General features: G+C 44.3%; 1 protein-coding gene across 4 annotated transcripts in view; it reads left to right on the forward strand.

Moving 5' to 3' along the window:
• Positions 1 to 21,053, forward strand: part of HYDIN (HYDIN axonemal central pair apparatus protein) — a 450,179-nt gene that overhangs the window by 200,590 nt on the left and 228,536 nt on the right. For all 4 annotated transcript variants that reach the window (XM_043494938.1, XM_038368829.2, XM_038368830.2 and 1 more), the window contains exons 15-18: positions 5,712 to 5,812; positions 7,404 to 7,539; positions 9,493 to 9,657; positions 15,698 to 15,850. In XM_043494938.1, coding sequence (XP_043350873.1) covers positions 5,712 to 5,812; positions 7,404 to 7,539; positions 9,493 to 9,657; positions 15,698 to 15,850 — 555 coding nt within the window. The remainder of the gene's footprint in view (positions 1 to 5,711; positions 5,813 to 7,403; positions 7,540 to 9,492; positions 9,658 to 15,697; positions 15,851 to 21,053) is intronic.

Raw genomic sequence — 21,053 nt, forward strand, 5'->3', positions numbered from 1 at the left:
CTCTTGGGCCAAATTTTGCTTTCAGTTACCTATTGTAAATTTGGAATAATTCTATTCAAGTCAGTAGTCTTCCTCTGGATTTACACTGGTGTAACTGAGAGCAAAATTTGACCCCTTGATTTTAAAGCCACAATGAATTTATTAAATTTACGTGTGTTCAGGAGACCTGGGTTAAAGGGAGTGTTTTAAGCCTTGCTACCAGGCTGAAGGAGCTAATAGCATCATGGAAATGACTGTTTTTTCCACTTTTGTAACTTTTTGTCATGTAATACACAAAACAAAGCCATGATCTCATTCTAGTGACAATGTGTAGTGTTTGGTTTGCATTTCAACTCGTAGCCAAAATATGGTACCGTCCACTTTCATATTCAGCTACAGTTGAAGGTGATTTATGGGATGGATTTCCACCATATCTGTAAAATTAGCTTGAAAGTCAAGATCTTTTTATGAGGAGGAGGTTTTAGGCAAAGCTGAACTCTGGCATAGGGATCTGCTCTTGTGTAAGGATTGTGGTGTGGGTTATGGAGCAGAATCTTCTGTCTCTTTATGCTTTAGCATAGAAGTTTGGAGGAGATAAATCTGTGGGGGCCTCTCGGTTCTTAACTTGGTTTTGCAAATATCCCAGGGCATCCAAAGTATTCACTTATGGAGCAAATTCAGCCTTGGTAAGTGGACACATTGAAATCAATGGAATTACACCTGGTAACATTAAGCTAGTATTTGGTCTTGTATTTCAGTTCAGAGATTGTCCCAATGTAACTTTACTCTAAGGGGCCATCTGTTGTAAGCAGACCTACAGATGAAGATTTAGGTCAAAATCGTTGTGTTAATCATCAGACCCACACAAAGGGGAAGAGGAGAAAAGGCAAGTGTGACATCCTGACACCCCAATATTCACCACCGTCATGTAATTAGAATATGTTTTGTACGAAGTATGTCTTGTGAGGTATCATTCTAAAAGCCTTAATCTGCTAAATATTAATATCTCATTGGATTGTATGTGCTATCGTCATATGTGAAGTTCTGAAGTTTAGCTACGTATGTGTTACTGAAATATGTTGTGAGGCTGAAAACACCCACAAGCAGCCTTTCCGGTACAACAGTAAAAAGACCAAACAATGCTAATGGCTTGCTGAGGAAATGCACAGAAGCACAAGGATTACCCCAGGAACTGTGTACAACAGAAATCTCTCAGAGACAGCACTACACAATGGGGACTGTTTGACCCAGATCACAGCAAAAGAGCTTTCCAGCAAGTGGGAAGAAGATATAAAAGGGGGACAATGATATCATGATGGTACCTCACTATCCCTGCAACAATACACCTGGAAACACCTGAGAGGCAAGGACTGAACTGTGGGAAGCGATGGTCCCAGGCTAGAGGGAATCTTTAGTCTATGTATGAAAACTTGGAAAAGCCAAGGCAACTTGTACCTTAAGAATCTGCCAGCCTGTTTATCATGCAGGGTGAGGATTTGTTAATTTATATCCTACCTATCTAGTGTGTTAAGATCAGTTTGCGGTTTTGTTTATTTACTTAGGTAATCTACTTTGATCTGTTTGCTATCCCTTATAATCACTTAAAATCTATCCTTTGTAGTTAATAAACTTGTTTTTGTTTTCAACCCAGTTTGTGTAATTCATAACTAGGAGGCCAAAACTGTGCATATCTCTCTCCACATTAAAGGAGAAGGCAAATTTAAATTAGCTTATGCTGTACAGTTCTCTGTGCAGCGCAAGACAATACAATTTTGGGTTTACTCTCCAGAGGGAGAGTGCACTTGAGTACTGGGCAATTCCTTAGCTGAAATCCTTCCCACGCAGTACTGATTTCAGTGTCTATGTCTTTCTGCAGCTGGGTGTGTCTTTACCTGTGTGTGTGCTAGAGGAGGCTTGAGGGCCTGGCTTAACAGGACAGGATGAGGGAGGCCAGGCTGGTGGAACAGGCAGGCTCAGTGGTACCCCAGTACATCAGGTGGCACCCCGCAAGCTTAGTTGTGCCGTAGGTCCTGAACTGTGCTCCTGGAGGGGATGGGAGATGTATACTGCAGCACACTTTATTTTTATTCCATATGGTAACATCCCTTGTAGCACCTTTGCTCAGGAGTCCATTGAACTGGTCACATCCCTAAGCCAGCAGACTATGGCCCATTGTGACATATGCAGATGTCATTAGCTATTCCCACAGCTTTAGGCTAGAATGGCTGCTGTGTGGGAGTGGACATTCTTCCTCCACTAGCCCACCGTAATAGGACAGGCCAGGTTTTGTCTTTGGCATTTTGTCTTTGTTATTCTGCTGTCTAAAGTAAGAAATGTAACAAATATAGCTGTTTTCACAGTGGAACTTTCTATTTTGCACTGTGTCTGATTTCTCCAGGAATTTTAACTTATCATTCAACTGTGAACTCATCTCCAGAAAGATTGAAGAAGAGACGTACTCTTTTTACAGAGTAGTGGCTAAAATAAATCAGAGAAAACAGGCAACAATAAGTGTCATCCTTGATATGCACACAATATGGGAGGATTCTAGATGATGATGTGTTTGCTAAAACATAAGGATGACTAGGGTGACTTCTGGCTCCTTTTCATTCTTAATGACAGCAAACTTAGGAAGACCATCCCTTCAGACCCCTGTGAGTGCTCAGTACCAAGATGTAGAGCTTGCTGAGGAAAAGAACTGCAGCTTTTTGAGCCATCATGGATGCCCATTGTTATTTAAAGTGATCCTCGTTGGGGAAAAGTTCAAGTGCTGGAGGAACCAACTGGGGCCATGCTCCTCTTGACCTCCTGCTCACAAAGAGGGAAGAATTGGTAGTGGAAGTAGAAGTGGGTCGCAACCTGGGCAGCAGTGACCATGACATGGTTGAGTTCAGGATCCTGACAAAAGGAAGAAAGGAGAGCAGCAGAATATGGACCCTGTACTTCAGAAAAGCAGACTTTGACTCCCTCAGGGAACTGAAGGGCAAGATCCCCTGGCAGGCTAATATGAGGGGGAAAGGAGTCCAGGAGAGCTGGCTGTATTTTAAAGAAGCCTTATTGAGGGTGCAGGAACAAACCATCCCGATGTGCAGAAAGAACAGCAAATATGGCAGGCGACCAGCTTGGCTTAACAGAGAAATCTTCTGTGAGTTTTAACACAAAAAAGAAGATTACAAGAAGTGGAAACTTGGACAGATGACTAGGGAGGAGTATAAAAATATTGCTTGAGCATGTAGGGGTGTAATCAGGAAGGCCAAAACACAATTGGACTTGCAGCTAGCAAAGGATGTGAGTGGCAACAAGAAGGGTTTGTTACCATTCACATTTAGGTATTTTAGCAACAAGAAGAAAGTCAAGGAAAGTGTGAGCCCCTTACTGAATGAGGGAGGTAACCTAGTGACAGATTATGTGGAAAAAGCTGAAGTACTCAATGCTTTTTTTGACTCGGTCTTCACAGACAAGGTCAGCTCCCAGAATGCTGTACTGGGCAGCACAATACTGGGAGGTGGTGAGCAGCCCTCAGTGTCAAAAGAACAGGTTAAGGACTATTTAGAAAAGCTGGACATGCACAAGTCTGTGGGGCAGGATGCAATGCATCCAAGGGTCCTGAGGAAGTTGGCTGATGTGATTGCAGAACCATGGGCCATTATCTTTGAAAACGAGTGGCAATTGGGGGAAGTCCCGGACAATTGGAAAAAGGCAAATATAGTGCCCATCTTTAAAAAAGGGAAGAAGGAGAACCCGGGGAACTACAGACCGGTCAGCCTCACCACAGTCCATGGAAAAGTCATAGAGCAGGTCCTCAAGGAATCCATTTTGAAGCACTTGGAGGAGAGGAAGGTGATCAGAACAGTCAACATGGATTCCCCAAGGGCAAGTCATGCCTGAGCAACCTGATTCCCTTCTACAATGAGATTACTAGCTTTGTGGATATGGGGAAAGTGGTGAACGTGATATAGTTTGACTTTAGCAAAGCTTTTGATAGGGTCGGTCTCCCACAGTATTCTTGCCAGCAAGTTAAAGAAGTATGGATTGGATGAATGGACTGTAAGGTGGATAGAAAGCTGGCTAGATAGTTGGGCTCAATGGGTAGTGATCAATGGCTCAATGTCTAGTTGCCAGCCGGTATTAAGCGGAGTGCCTCTGGGGTCACTCCTGGGGCTGGTTTTGTTCAACATCTTCATTAATGATCTAGATGATGGGATGGATTGCACCCTCAGCAAGTTCACGGATGATACTAAACTGGGACAAGAGTTAGATATGCTGGAGGGGTAGGGTCAAGAGTGACCTAGACAATTTGGAGGATTGGGCTAAAAGAAATCTGATGTGGTTCAACAAGGACAAGTGGAGAGGCCTGCACTTAGGACAGAAGAATCCCATGCACTGTTACAGGTTAGGGACTGACTGGCTAAGCGGCAGTTCTGCAGAAAAGGACTTGGGGATTACAGTGAACGAGAAGCTGGATGAAAAGCAGAACTTGTGGCACCTTAGAGACTAACAAATTTATTAGAGCATAAGCTTTCGTGAGCTACAGCTCACTTCATCGGATGCATTTGGTGGAAAAAAAACTCTTTTTTTTTCCACCAAATGCATCCGATGAAGTGAGCTGTAGCTCATGAAAGCTTATGCTCTAATAAATTTGTTAGTCTCTAAGGTGTCACAAGTACTGCTTTTCTTTTTGCGAATACAGACTAACACGGCTGCTACTCTGAAACCAGAGAAGCTGGATGTGAGTCAATAGTGTGCCATTGTTGCCAAGAAGGCTAACGGCATATTGGGCTGTATTAGTAGGAGCACTGCCAGCAGATCAAGGGAAGTGATTATTCCCCTCTATTCGACACTGGTGAGGCCACATCTGGAGTATTGCATCCAGTTTTTGGCTCCCCCACTACATAAAGGATGTGGACAAATTGGAGAGAGTCCAGCTGAGGGCAACAAAAATGATTATGGGGCACATGACTTATGAGGCTGAGGGAACTGAGCTTATTTAGTCTGCAGAAGAAAAGAGTGAGGGGAGATTTGACAGCAGCCTCAGCTACCTGAAGGGGGATTCCCAAGAGGACAGAGCTAGGCTCTTCTCAGTGATGGCAGATGACAGAACCAGGAGCAGTGGTCTCAAGTTGCAGTTGGGTGGGTCTAGGTTGGATATTAGGAAAAACAATTTCACTAGGCGGGTGGTGAAGTGCTGGAATGGGTTACCTAGGGAGGTGGTGGAATCTCCATTGTTTGAGGTTTTTAAGGCCTGGCTTGACCAAGCCCTGGCTGAGATGATTTAGTTGGGGTGGTCCTGCTTTGAGCAGGGAGTTGACTAGATGACCTCCTGAGGTCTCTTCCAATGCTAATCTGTGATTCTATTAAAAGAAAATATCATTTGGTTTGTTAAAGTCACATTTCCCCATTTTTCCATTCTATGGATCAATTTATATTAAAAAAAATAATCTTGGAGCCCATCTCTGGTCCTAGACTTCCCAATCCCTTACAGTTTTGGTCTCACAATGCTTCCTTAATGGTCTATCAGATAAGGCTTCCTGGACCAATGATTGTCCAAAGATCCTCAACTGAGAACCATTGATACAACTAATGCAAACCTTACTCAACAGAGTCTTTCTCCAGCAAATGATCTCCAAGTTCCAAAAGCCCAACAAAGGAGATACTAGAGGTTGTTAAATGAGCACCCTATCTGAGGGATTGCTTTAGAAAGTAAAGTATTTGTTCCCCTTTTCCTGCGCTAGGTTACCTTATGTTCCAACACTGTGAAGAAATATGAAATGGCATTGGTGGTGGATGTGGATGGTATCGGAAAGGAAGTGCTGGCACTCCTAATCACAGCAAGGTATTGACACTCCATTTGCATCCATTTCCCCTTTGTCCCTGTGTCACCTACACTATGCTGTCATATACACAATATGGTGTATTTATCCCTCCATTCCAAAATGAGAACCACTGTTTAATATGATTATTGTGCATAGTTGGGCACGAGAACTAAATCTGATATGGGAGTGGCAAAGTATTGTAAACAACACATGCTGAAAAGCACCTGTACTAAAGATAAGGGAAGGGTCCTGAGTCTTTTTCAACACAGGAAGAGTAAGAGTATACATTATTGTCCATGACTTTCAGTATTTGCAACAGGTTTCATGTGTGAAGAGCCCAACAGCCATCCCTTTTCATCCTGAGTATTGTACTTAACTCAGGTTGTAACAAAAGGGGTGTATTCACTTCCTGCAGTGGAAAATCTATTTGGCATGGAGACATCTGTGGCATGGATGGCAATGCAATGATGGGACTAATTTCAGACAATTAGCATGTGGATTAATACTGAAGAGTTTAAGACAAAATTCTGAATTTTAGCTGGGAGAAATAAAAGATAGTAACGAGGGAAGAGTATTATTTGCTTTATAGAATGAGCTCAGCTTCATCTGCTTTCCTCTAGTTTTAATTATTTGCCATCAGAAATTTGAGCCAGGGTCATTTTTCCTTGGTCAGATACTATAGGACTGTTGTAACTCGGTTGACTTCAGTGCAGTTACAAAAGGGATGCATTTGGCCCTGTATGTATAATTGTGTATATATAGATGCGAGCGGTGTGGGGGGGAACAGTTTTAAAAGACCTTGGTACTGGCAATATCCCTTTGAAGTCAATGTGAACTTTGCCATTGACTTCAGTGGGAACAGAGTTAGGCCAACACTGAGTCCAGAAAATCCCACTTGGAATCAATTTTGTAGGATAATTAGGAGATCATCATGCAGAAACACTAATGGACATGACCTTCATCAGCCTCGTGGTCCCCCGACTCCTCTCTGATACATCCTGCAGAGGGCAGCAGTTGCCCCAGTTTGTAAATTAAGACATTTTCCTTCTATCAACTAAATGGCTTCTCAATCCAGATAAGGGAGGAAGATTTGTATTCTGGGTTAATGGGCAGGTGTTGCATAATGACAAGAGACAGAAAGCTCCCTGGAGGCTCAGATACAAACCCAAAATCACCCTTTCCAAGTAGGGTTTTAGGGCGGGGTGTCAAGTTAATGCATATTAACAAGATTTGGCAGAAATCTCTAGCTGCACATTCCTTCCATGCAGAAAACACAAAAAATACGAACCAACCAGTACATATTGTCCAGGCTAAGAAAGCTCAGAATGTTAGCAGGGTTCCAGTCTGAGAAATTGTACCCTGCTTGAATGCTTGCTGGTGTTAATGAAACACTGTTGAGTAGAGACCCATCGCAGTTTCTCCACATGTCCTTTAACAGAGATTGTTGATTAAAAAGTGAATAAAAATAATTTTAATATGATTAATGTCTGTATGAGTGTAAATCCTCTATGTGACAATGACAAATATATTATGCTCCATTTCACCATATTCTGGGAAGAAACAAACACTATATTCTCTTGGTATCTGTCATGCTGTTTTTTGGGGGGCTAGATGTGTTGTTCCTCCACTGCGTGTGGTCAACCCTGTGGTGAAGTTTGGACGGTGTTTCCTGAAGTTCCCTTACCAGCAGGTGGTGGTGCTTGTGAACGATGCTGAGCTTCCCGGGTGCTACGGGGTTCTTCCTCAGGTTTGTCATCTCATCCTCCCTTTCTGCTGCTTCTCTTCCATTTCCATGGGGCTCTCTGAGAATGGAAGGGGTATTTCCCGACTAGCACATAATAGATAGTGTCACGTGCTGTATTATTGTTGTCTCTAGCCTCACCAGCATTTGATGTGAGAATGTTTGAGTTATCTTCTTTGGAACTCTCTTGCAAGTGAGAACTTACAAGTTCTTAAAGGGGAGGGTCCCACAGCATTGAAACCAGGAGTGATTCTTTGAAAGATGCAATACATTATAAACAACAAGGGTTTATTTCTAAGAGGCTGTAGTTCACAAGAGGAAAGGGAAGAAAGCCACTGACTGAGTCCATAGCTGGTGGTCTGTTTGGCATTCCCTGATATTTCATGGTGTAACCCATTCTACAACAGGAAAGGGGAACAATTCAAAGCCTTCTGTGAACTCTGTTTATGAGTCAGCAGTAGGCTGGGCTCAATAAATGCAGCTGCTGTGGGAGCCACTGGGCCAGATTCAATAGTGGTGTAGTTACACATTAGGCATTCATTGGTTAGAAAGCAGGTGTCAATGTTGACTTGCACCAATCTACAAGATTTTCAAAGCAAGCAGAACTTGCAAGCCAGGGACACATTTCACTTTACTGGTAAAAACCAGGCTCCAGTCTCTGGCAACAGAGAGGTCACCGGCATTTGGGCATGGGGGCCTCACAACTCCATATCCCCATGAGGACTGGAGCTAGCCAAGGAAGAGTTGGGGCCAGAGTGCCTGGAAGGTACACTGACTCAGCATATATTCCGGGGAGCCTCCACTGGTGAGCCCCAGATGGAACCTAAAACTGCCTTCGTCCTAGAGTGAATCCCTCTTGGAGACATCTCTCCTGAGAGCAATGGAACTCCTCTGCCTACATGGATGAGTCAAACCCTGAAGGAGCTGAAGGGGAGAGTTGCTTTCCTTGCTACCTCACAGGAGAGTGTAAGATAAAGCAGCTAGGCCGCTCCTTCTCCAATTCGCTGAGACCAGATTTAGCCCTGATATAATGGAAATGGCACCTGTTTACCCAGAGCTAAATTTGGACCCTGCAGAATACCAAACTGGTACAAGTTTTGCTACTTACACTTGTTTATACCAGTTTCTGGCTAATTTTACTCCCCGATTTGCATGCCGTTAAATGTAGTCCATTGTATTTTATTTTTACTTGTAATATCCTCATAGGTGATTGAAAATAATGTCCTTCCCCTCCTATTTTTCCTATTTCCATCTGGCAGACATGGACACTGTTCCATATTTTCTGGGGGACCATCCAACATAGCCACTGTGTTCTCTTTCATTGTTTTGAGTAACTCTTTCCTAATGAAACCTGGAGATGCTTGGAACAGGTGCTCCTGATATTCAATCTGTTCGATTGGCTGGACTGCCTTTAGGTGATGCCTCGGGCAAGTAAATGTCTGTACTAGTTCCTGGAAAGATTTAGAAATTTGAAGGCCAGAAGGGGCTATTGTAACACAGACCAGAAAACTTCATCCAGTAATTCCTGCCTCATGCCTATAACTTCTACTGAGCAATATCAGGTCCCTTAGAAAAAGACCCAGTCTTGATTTAAGGACTGCAAGTGATGGAGAACCTACCACATCCTGTGGTGAGCTGTTCCAATGGTTAATTACCCTCCCTGTTAGAAATGTGCGCCTTCAGCTGTGCTGTTTTGCATATTTTATAGTCTATCTCTGGGTGAAATTCTCCCCTGCGCAGAAGGCCAGCGCTTGTCTGTGCATCACTTCAGTCCCACATAAGTCCTCAAAATAGGGGTCAGCGTAGGCTTTGTGCTAGTCCTCTGCTCCATGGTCAATTTCCCCCTTTGACATGATTCTTTTAACTGTGCAATAATTGTAATTTTTTTAAATGTCAAGGAACAGAAAGTTTCCAAAGAAGTCATGGTGAAGACTATGTTCTGGTTGTGTCTCTTCACAGGAGTATGAGGAGAAGCCCTCTGTGTTGTACTCCAGCCCCAGGCCTTGTGGCATTATTCAACCTCATAGCACTGTGGAGATCCCCTTAGCACTGGAAGCCCAGGTGACTGGACAGCAGGACACTGTGGCTTCCATAGCCATGTTTGGGAGTGAAGAATCCCCCCTGGTGAGAACCTGATGATGAAATATGCCTTGTGTCTGAATCAATGTTCTCTCTGGAGTGTGGAGACGTACTGAGGGTGGTCTTCGCACACAGCACGTTTGTATTCAGACAGTCTAGTTCTTTACAATTCCAGGGATTTTTCTGGTGAATTCAAAAGCTGCAGTAGTAAACTTATGTCATTAGAGTGTAAATATCACTGTGATATCACCTCACTGATGATAAAAGTCAGATGTTTTGAGGTTAATTGCACTGCTCATACCAATAACGAGGAGAGTCAGGAAAGATCAAACCTGTTTCAGTTGGCAAGAAGACTATGGGCCTGATCCCAGAAAGTGCTGAGTGCCCTTCACTACTGTATGAAGTCAAGACGAATGGAGGGAGCTTAGAACCTTGCAGGACTGTGTCTTCTGAAGGGGCATGATAGGAGCATACAAGTAATGACTAGTGCAGAGAAGGTAAATGGGCATTTCAGACCATTTGCTATAGTTCACATCGAAAGGGACAGTCAGCACAATGGAAAGGCCACAAATGTAAATCTTTTGCATAGCATGGCAGGGATTTTCGGAAGCACCTAAGGGTAGTCACTGGGAGTCAGGCAAATAACTCCCCTCTAGGTGCTTCACCTAACATGACTACCTATAGAACTCATTGCCATCAGAAATCATACAGACCAGGAGCTAAGTATGATTCCAAAAAGATTAGATGTTATATGAATAATGAGAGAGAATAAAAAAGGAAAGCTATAAACCCTCATGATTCATTACATAAGCCAAGAACTGACTGCCTGGGGATAGGAAGGAAACTTTTCTTATGGGCAGATGTTTCCATTGGTCATTATGGAGAGTACTGGAAATATCTGGAAATATCTGGAACTGCCTATCTTTGTAGATTAACCCTTGGTCTAAGCCACTACTGCAATTCCTTTGTCTCTAAGTCTGTTGTATACTTACAGAGTAACCATAACCACTGCATAATAAAGGCCTCAATTTGAGAAAGCAACCCTGTTCAGGAAAGCCCTTAAGCACATGCTTAAATCCTCTTACACACTTACAAAAAGCAGCTCCTTAAGTACTGTCCTGACAGGAATCAACTGATGCATGTGGTTAAGTGCTTTTCTGAATTCAGTCCATTATGGGCCACTGTAGCCTCTGTATTAAAATCCACAAGGAATGCCATATCAGCCGTAAAATTGGTAGGTTGCAACTGGAGTGAAAATAGACTTTTTCTACCAAATGTGAACTAGTATGGGCAAGTGGTTTCTGAATTATGACACCCAAAAAATAGAGTTATTTGTCAGAATTCCAAGAGGCTTCCTGGGGTTTTTTACCACCTTCTAGCAAAAAAAAAAAAAAGATAGATAGGTGAGTGATAAAATGTATTTATTGAATTAATCTAGCTGAGAGCTAAATCAAGTTTAGTTAATTAAATTTTAATTTAAAATGGCATTAACTTTTGAAATAGCGATGACAGAATGGCTTGTCATCTCTGATGAGCATGACCTAGGATGTCAAAGGACTGCTGAAAGCCTAAGCGTCCATTAACCAAAAGTAAGGCTGACATTTTCAAAGCAATCCAAAGGATGTGGGCTTTCTTTAAAATGAATGGAAGGTGTGCAGCTATCTCCCCTGGACTGCACTGAAAATTTTAACCTAGGTCTCCAACCCTTTCCTTTGCATTAGAATGTAGACCAATGGCTAGCGGCTTTGTCAATGGAGGAAGGTGAATTTTGCCATCAAGGCTGAAGTTAGCCAAATAAGTGGTTTGTAAAGTTAAGACACATTACAAAAAGAAGTGGGGGGAGTGGGAGCTTCTCACAGTTAGAATTTCCTGACCGTTTAGTGATTGTTTTGTTTTTCAAACTATGGTGATCTTGTAAAGATTTTACCCTTGGATTAATGATGTGTACTTTCAGCCATAGCCTCGCTTTAATGATGTGAATTAATATGTCAGACCTTACCCCAATGGGAGCTCTGTGAATTATGGGATCTTAATAATTTCTAAGGGAAAACTAATAGCACTCCAGTAACCTCATAAGTGTGCCCATTAAGTTGGAGTTTAATGCATAGCATTTGGCTTTCACTCAATTGCAGCAAACATCTGAGCTGTGCTAATAGAAAGCTCGCTGTGCTTAAGTACAGTACACACATGCATGTCTTGTTGCTAAAGCTGCCTCAGGTTTGAATTTTGTCCAAGCTCTGCCCTGCAGCTTTAACACACTTTTAGTGGGTCCCATTCTGGCCACCCAGACTTGTCCCCACTAGTGGAACATTGTGAGCAGTATGGCCAACAGCTGGCTAAGCACTCTACTGATGGTTGGTTTCAGATGTGTCGGCCTTATTCTGCTCTCTCTTGCACTGATGTAACTCTGTTGAGTTCAGTGGGGTCACTCTAATTTTAGATCAGTGAAACAGAAAGAAGAGCATGGTCCTATGATCTTATGTTATGCCAGAAGCTGGGAATGAGCGACAGGGAATGGATCACTTAATTACCTGTTCTGTTCATTCCCTCTGGGGTACCTGCATTGGCCACTGTCAGCAGACAGGATACTGGGCTAGATGGACCTTTGGTCTGACCCAGTATGGCCTTTCTTATGTTCTTATGTTTTGCTTAATAATGCCCAACAGCTTGAGTCTGCTATAGCCCTTCTCAGAGTGCAGTCTTTCACACATCCTTCTCTCTAGGCTGACCCTTCATGGCTGTGTTGCCTTGTGTTTTACTAGCAAGTGACTGGATGTCAGTTTCAATTTGCTGCAAGTAATCCTGTGTATTAGGGAGCTGGTACAGTACAGCCTGGGGTTTACCTGTGGCATATCAGCCTGCAGCCTGCCACAGGTAGCAATTTTGCAGCTGGCTGCTATCAAAACAGGTAGTCATTCAGTACTATAGCTGACTGCCAGAGGACAGACCATTCATTCCCAAATGATTGAAACTGACACTGAGTCCCCATCAACAGAGCCAGCAAGATCTTTGAGCCCATGGAAAATTACTGATAGCAATGTCTTCCCCCTCGTCCTCCTTTTCCCTTTATATCATTTTGCTTGTGAGCAATGGCCTGTTAAATGTTGCTGCTAAAAGCACTTTTGTGAATGGTTTAAGTGAAGCATTTTTAAAAATATTAACCAATTCCCTGCTGAATGACATACCATAGACATCTAGCAAATGTACATGTCCAGTGCAATTTGACACAGCTAGGAATTCTAGGTGTCCTGTCTTCCTTACTGGGTGTTCTGTAGAAAATGAATGACAGAACACTAAAGGTTAACATCCTGGAAGGACACATGCTACATTTGTTTGCTCTGCGGGGAAGAACACACTAAAAACTTAGATATGCTCTCAGGAGAAGTGTTTATCAATGCACACTCTACAGGAACTCTTTCCTATGTGTTTTTTGTTCTCTACAGTCTTCTCTATCAACAAGGTATCCTCTCCAAACATTAAAGTGCAAGTACAGTAGCAGAGCTGTGCTTCCCAAGTGTATTCAGAGCCTGAAAGGCAAACACAAGTTTTCCTAACAATTGCACAAACTATTGTTCCATTCATAATGAGGCCTAGTATGAAAAAGAAGTGTCTGAAAGATCCTGATGTCTTTAGAAAGGGATTTCATTAGCTCCACCAACAATACTGCCGTTTCCAGAAGAGAAAGCCAGGCTGACAGGCCCATCCTCTTCCTCCACACTGCCCCAAAATCCTGCTCTCCAGGAAGTCCTGGAAATGATGTCTCCAGGTGTGGGAACTGAGTTATCAATGACTTCCTTCTCATGCTCCTGCTCTCTCCAACATGTTGGGGGAAACAGCCACTGCAGGTCTGCAATGGAGGCGAGTGAGCCACCAGCAGCCGCTGGATATTACTCTTAGGCAGTCTGATGGGGCTGGTGTAGGAACCCATGCAGAGTACACTAGGCTTTGGTGGCATTTTTCCAGCTGAGTGGGACTTAGGGTGACCAGATGTCCTGATAAAATCGGGACTGTCCCGGTATTTAACCCTTTGTCCCACGTCCCGATCAATGTGTGATTGGGACGCCATTTGTCCCAATATTCAGATAAGGAGGTGAGCGGGAGGGAGGCGCCGACTCTGAGGGTGCTCTGCGGCTGGAGCACCCACTGGGGAAAATTGCAGCCAAGCTCCCCCTCCTCGCCTCCTTCTCCTCCCATCAGTGTGCTGCGTCCCCACTCCTCCCACTCCCTCCCAGTGCTTACCGCCACCTAACAGCTGTTTGTTGGCAATTAGGACTTTCCGGGAGGGGCGGGGAGGAGGCGGAGAAGAGGCAGGGTGGGGCGGGGATGTGGGGGAAGGGGGTGGAATGGGGGCAGGGCAAGGGCGGTGCAGGTGAGCACCCACCGGGCAGAGGGGAAGTCAGCATCATAGGGGCGAGTGGTGGGCCGGGGGTGTGAAAAGGCGAGTGGTGAACAGGGGGGATGAAGAGGCAAGCGGTGGGTGGGGGACTGAGGAGGGACGCAGCAAGCCAGTGGCGGGCTGGGGGATGAGGAAGGGCGCGGTGCGGGGAGGGCTGAGACCTGGGGCGGATTGTGGGTAGGGCTGATGGCATCCCAACGTGTCCTGATATTTTACTGTTATGATCTGGTCACCCTAGTGGGACTAGATGTGGGTCACTCTAGGAGCAGCCAATGCCATTTCTTGAGCCAGATGTCATTCAGGGTGCCCTACAGGATAGACTGGAACTTTGTGTCTAAATAATATACTTTGCCCTTTCATGAATCACATAACATCTTGTCACTCTGGGGGTTTATTACTTATTTGATTTCAGTTTACGAGTAGTCATGAAGGAATCACAGGTCTTGAACCCAGGTCTGTGGTTCTCTAGCAGGCCTCAGATCACAGCCATCATCTGACATCTCCACCAGCAGGGAGTATGGACTGCTGGACCTCAGCTCACCATAGGCACTGCCCGTGAAGATCTCAATTGCAGGTCATGTCTGGCCTCTCCAATTGGCTCAGACTCATTATTTAAGCTGGAAGGAGGCACAGGACTTTGTCTGAGCAACTAGGCAAATCCCTGGGTGGCTGCTACATTGGACCCTGCCTTCTCAGGCCTGACTCCTGAGCCCTGACTTAATCCTGATTCTTGCATTCCTGTCCTGTCTTGTCCCTGCCCTCCTGCTTTGTTCCAGATTCCTGCTTCTGAGCCCCACCCCTGGCTACTGGCTCTGACCCTTGGCTTAACTCCTGCCTCTGGCTTTGTTGCTGACACCTGGTTCGTGACTCCTGCTCTGACCACTAGGCCTGATCACCACTGCTTTGACCACTAGGTCTGACTGCCTATGACCTGGTCCATGATAGTAAGGTCGTTTGGTCTTGTGCAGTCTGTCTCCTACAGCAAAAAGACTGGTTTAAACATTTAAACCATTAGCTGCTTTTAATGCTCTGGGAAAGTGATTGGATAACAGATCACCATTCTACGCCTGCCACCTACCCCTCCACGACTCCTGGAACTGATCCATAGTGAAGATAGAGAATACTGTCAGGATCACAGATATTCAGGAGAGACAATTACAGTTCAGGTGACATAATTAATATTCTTTACTTATACAGCTCCATAATGTGCATGGCATTTTGGAGACAAGACATGAACCCTGCTCCAAAGAGCTTAAAACCTAAGTGTCTGATTCACACTCACACCAGAGTAACTCTGATGGAGGTATTCCTCATTTACACCAGTGGTGAGTATGTGACAGCAGAAAAAGTTAGAGGGAAGGATGGGAAAATGTTGAGAAGGGGTAAGCTGGGGTGGCAATGGTGAAAGGGAAGCTGAGGGAGAGGTGAATAGGTACAAGTGGGGAGCTTCAGGACAAATGCAGTTGGTTTGGTGGAGCAAGACAAACAGGGAGGTGGATTTCTCTATCACCAGATAACCATTCTGAATGGATGACCTTCTTCACATGAAGATCACTCAAAATCCCAGGTCTACTCCAGTCATTCCCTACCATTTTGTATCCAAGGATTGAAAACAGTCTAGGAGAACAATGAGAGCTAGCTGGACCCTTTCAACTTTCCCTGTTTTTGTTTCCCCGTTTCCTGGAGCAGAAGATCCATTTAGTGAGCATTGGTGAAGGCCCAGTTGTCTACGTGGATCCTGCTCAGATAGATTTTGGCAATATCCAGGTTCTAAAGGATGCTTCCTGTACGCTCCACCTCTCCAATCAGACTGTTATTCCTGCACCATTTTGGGCACAGATGGTAAGTGCACGGTGGGGCTATTTTACAATGAACATGTAGCTTGGAATATATAGTCTAACAGTCTGTGACTTGACTTTATATGCAACATTCTCCTAAAATTATCTCAAAGAGAGAATGAAATGGGCATGACATAATTCCCCAAAGTGGCTGGCTGAGTCTGCTCTGACGTGCACCTGAGTCACCCCATTAGTGTCACTGGGATCTCATAGATGCAACTAAAAGCAGAATTTGGCACTTGATCTTCTTTATAACCTTTCTCTTGATATAGTGCCGGGAGTTTAGCTGTGCTAATCATGTTTATGTACCTATATGAGAGACATCTTATCTCTTTGTTCCTGAAAGGTAAGCACTTCTGCATAGATCCCCTTAACTGGGCCGCACACATTGACTTCTGACTTGTGCTTCAAAATTTGTTCACAAAGCTTTTAGCTGTACGGGAAACCGCATGCGAGGGATCATCCACAAATTACTAATGGAGAGGTGAGCTGGATTTTTAGTGGTGTTACTCCCATTGGGAGTTTTGGCAGCTCAATTGCTGCATAGAAGCTACTTTGTTTGTAAAGGGAGCTGTGTTGTTAAGTTACATAAATGCTGAGAATGCACTGCAATATCTTCGTATTTTGTGGCATTGCAGAGTATTTCTGGGTCTTTGGGGAATGTTATAGGGAAAAGACAGTTCAATTCAGTGAGACTTTTTCAACCTGACAGGCTATGCAGGTGTTCTAAAGTGTAAGTCAGACCCCTCCAGAGTCTGTCAGGGGTGGGGATGCCTTAGCCAGGAAGGGGGTCAGGCTCTGTGTTTCGAGTTTGCACCCCTCAGTCCGTTGGTCTCTCCCCAGTTGGTGGCAGGTTGCTTCACAGTGATGCCATCTCTGCCATATCTCTCCTGTCTCCCTGTGTCAGGCACAGTTTTTCCTTATTACTTTTTTGGTGAGAGTCCTTTATGATTCTTAACCATCTGAAGAAATATTTTTCTTGCACTTCCTCATATTTCAGTTTCCACAATACCCAGAGGTGTCTACTGGTCCATCTCCACTGCAGCCCTGGGTGTGATTTGCAGCTTGTGTAGATGTACGAGCACTAGCTGTACTCTAGCTAGCATGCTAAAAACAGTAGTGAGGACATAGCAGGGTGAGCTTCACTGTGGGCTGCACAAGTTCACCTGGGTACATACTGACTTGTACATATGCCCTGGGTACATACTGACTTGTGCAGCCCATCCAGAAGCCCCTGCCATCATGTCCTCACTTGTGTTTTTAACAGGCTAGCTAGAGTACACGAGGTGCAAATCATACCTGTGACTGCCGTATAGATGTACCTTGTGATGGGGTGCAGGGGCATGGCCTGATTCTGAGTGAACAGGGGAGTAACTTTAGCTTAGCTACCTCCTGAGCAGGTACTGAAGGGAAGGTTTGTAAGAGTGGCTGCCTGGGCTGCCGAAGGTGAGGAGGCTAGGGAGTCTTGTGCCTGCTTGTGCCAGCCTGGGTTTGGCCAGAGGAGTTTCCTTGAGCTTAACCAGCATGGCATGCTCCCTGCTAGTTAAATGGGTTGTGGAAATCCCTCTCTGTGTCCCTTATAGTTGGTGATAAGAACACTTTGTGATCCTCAGCTTTGATAACAGTGATGGCAGCAAGATTTGCACTTAACAACTGGAACATGTCCCTTATGGCTGGTGGATAGCTCACCATGTGGATGGTGCACTGTCTATATTGTAGGGAAAGGGAAGATGAAAGATCTCACTTTTGCCCAGTAGGCTGAAATCTGCTCTCAGATGTACTTTACACATGCAACTTAGAGCAGGATTTGCACCACACCATCAGGTTCGCTGGTAGATCACCCATCATTTATTCACCTGTTTTGCTGTGATGAAAATGGTAGATACAAGCGTGAGAGACAGATATTGAAATTTGGAGAAAAATAGGCAGCAACCCATAGTAGGGGCCTTTCTTTTCAGGATGACTGTCTGAACTTCTGAAGAAATCCAGTGCTTCCTTTACTGGCTTAGAGGATGCCCATAGCTGCCATTTTGTTTCACTGCTTGGATATTTCTGCAGGGCAGACCCTTGTGATACCCCCTCCCCCCTTTAGTAGCAAATCATGAAACCCTGGATCTTTGAAGTCAGGCCTATTGATTGCAGCTCACACTTGTTAAGAAATGGTTATTGATTGAAGTTTATGGAGCACTGATGGGTCATCCACCTTACTGGGCTCAGATGGGCAGCTCGGCTGATTGAAGAAGATTGGATTTAGCAGCAAACAACAGCAGAAGATAAAGGCAGGTGGGGATAGCATTCAAAATGTAAAGAGAAAAGACCTCCATGGGTATGTCCATCTTCATCCTACTTGCTTTGGTCTTAATTAGTGTGTGCAAGTTGCTGTTCCTGTCCGGTCAGCCAGCTTTCCAGTAACTTCTTTGCTTTATGGGGAAGGAGGTCTTTATGAAAACACACTGAAAAGGTCTGATGATTGGAGATCATATGGGTGTAGAATACACAACTACCCAAAACTATCTATAATGTACAAATCTACACAGTCCTGCTTAATTTCTAAATTAAATTTAGAAATTTAGAGCCTCTAAATTTCACCGGATCTGTCACAGGGTGAACTGCTTTCAACAACAGTGACCTGTTTGCTGCAGTGTACTACCCCTTTCCATCAAGATGAAAGGTGTGCTTGGAATCTCACACTGCTGGGACACTATGGGGAAGCAAGGACTCGGTGATTCACTCAGCCAAGCATTTCTCTCCGCTAACATTGTCACTAACGTTGCAACTTACATGGACTGATGTCCCCAGTGGAATTGCTCAGAGGTCCCGTGGATTCATCCAAACAACCTACATGATGTCCTGTTTCTAGCTTTAAGTTTAGCCAGGGACAGAGAGAGTTCAGGCTAAAATGGCCTCAAAAGTTGTGCATTCAGAGCGGGTGGTTGGAGTTAACAATTTGTGTCTACCGTTGTCATGCATATGTAGAAATTTGGATCTTCAGGCACAAATTTAAAGGCCAGGTTCAGATCCCTTTGAATATTGTGCCCTAAATGTTGGTAGCAACTCATCTAAAATAAACAGCTAGGTAAATAGTTATCATCAGGATTCCCTTTCTATAGAAGCCCTTATTCTACTCCAGCATGGACACGTAGATTTGATTGGTGTGCATAGGATGCTGAGTCACTCCCATCAGCAGATCAGTAAAGATGCAAAGCCTGTTTGTACCAAAAACACCAGTCTAAAAGCAAAAAGAGTGAAACTTTTTGTAAGTTGGCTTGTGAATTTATACATATTGCATCTGTACATGATGTAGGATCTGCTCTCTGCACACATCATTAGGGTGCACCCACTCTTGTAAAATCCCCCTTGATTTCAAAGTCCCTGTTGATTTCAAGGAGAGTTTTGACTGAGGGCATGCCTGCACGGTGAGTTACTGGCAACAAGCCAAGGTGTGAACTGACAACACACCAGCTTTCTGTGCAGTAACATCCCATATGGGCACTGCTATGGTGCATTTTCAAGTAGTACTAAGCCAAGTTGCATAGAAGGACTTTCACTATACTGTTGCAGTGTCAACATGGGATGTTACTGCATGGCAACCTAGTGTGATGGAGATGCCCCCCCACCCCGGCTTGCCACACAGTAACTTTCCATGCAGACAAGCCCCAAGTAAGGACTTCAGGATTTGTCCCCAAAACAACAGTCTTCCAAGGAAAGAGATGCTCTCGATGCCTTTTTAAGAACAATTCTGCATAGGGGTAGGGGGCTGGACTAGATGAACTAATACATTTCTCGCCATCTCTAATTTCTGTGATTCTGTTGATCATAGAATCATAGAAAGTTAGGGTTGGAAGGGACCTCAGGAGGTCATCTCATCTAACCCCTGCTCAGAGCAGGACCAATCCCTGGCCGGGATGATTTAGTTGAGGTTGGTCCTGCTTTGAGCAGGGGGTTGGACTAGATGACCTCCTGAGGTCCTTCCAACTCTGATATTCTATGATTTTGTGATTCTATGATCTGGAAGGATGTCACAACTATGGGATCGTTTCCCTCTGCTCCAGTTGGATATTCTCCTTCCCTGAGACTTTCATCCTTCTCAACAGTACAGAGGCTGTCAGACCAGGGGTGGGACTATTCTACTGTGTCCCAGAAAGTCTCATCTGTGTACCTGTCTTCCCCAGCTCCTCCAGTTAAGCCACTCTGGTCTCCAAAGCTCGTACACAGTCTCTGAGGGCTGGAAGCTCCTTGCACCAAATGCACACATACGCCAAGTGCCCATACAAGCTGCACTGGGTGCAATAAACTGGATAGCCCCCTTCTCCACTCTGACTTTAGGGTACAGATGTGGGAACCGCATGAAAGACCCCCTAAGCTTATTTCTACCAGCTTAGGTTAAAACTTCCCCAAGGCACAAAGTTTTTGCCCTTGGATTAGTTAAATGCTGCCACCACCAAGTGATTTAACAACCAATCAGGGAAGGAGCACTTGGAGTTCCTATTTCCCCAAAATATACCCCCCAAGCCCTTACACCCCCTTTCCTGGGGAGGCTTGAGAATAAAGAAGATGAGCACAGACCAGTCTTGGATTTTTAACACCCCAAAAACACAATCAGATTCTTAAAAAACAGAACTTTATTAGAAGAACAAAAAAGATAAGAGAACAACTCTGTAAGATCAGAATGGAAGATAATCTTACAGGCAGTCACATTCAAAACATAGAGAATCCCTCTAGGCAAAACCTTTAAGTTACAAAAAGACACAAAAACAGGAATACACATTTCCTCCAGCACAGCAAATTTCACAAGCCAAAACAAAGAAAACCTAACGCATTTTCTAGGTAGATTACTTACTAACTTTACAGGAGTTGGAGGGCTTGCATCCTTGATCTGTTCCCGGCAAAGGTATCACACAGACAGACAAAAGCCTTTTCCCCTGCCCCTCCAGATTTGAAAGTATCTTGTCCCCTCATTGGTCATTTTTGGTCAGATGCCAGCCAGGTTATCTGAGCTTTTTAACCCTTTACAGGTAAAAGGACTTTGCCTCTGGCCAGGAGGGATTTTATAGCACTGTATATAGAAAGGTATTTACCCTTCCCTTTATATTTATGACACCCCCACTCTGTTGCTGTTGTTGTTCTCTTTTTACTCCTGCAGCTTGTTCCTTTGTTGATGTTTTGTTTTTAGCAGTGAGTGTTTTTGGCTTTCAGTTTCATAGAAT

The sequence above is a fragment of the Dermochelys coriacea genome, chromosome 12 (assembly GCF_009764565.3).
Source record: "Dermochelys coriacea isolate rDerCor1 chromosome 12, rDerCor1.pri.v4, whole genome shotgun sequence".
In the NCBI taxonomy this organism is placed as follows: domain Eukaryota; kingdom Metazoa; phylum Chordata; order Testudines; family Dermochelyidae; genus Dermochelys; species Dermochelys coriacea.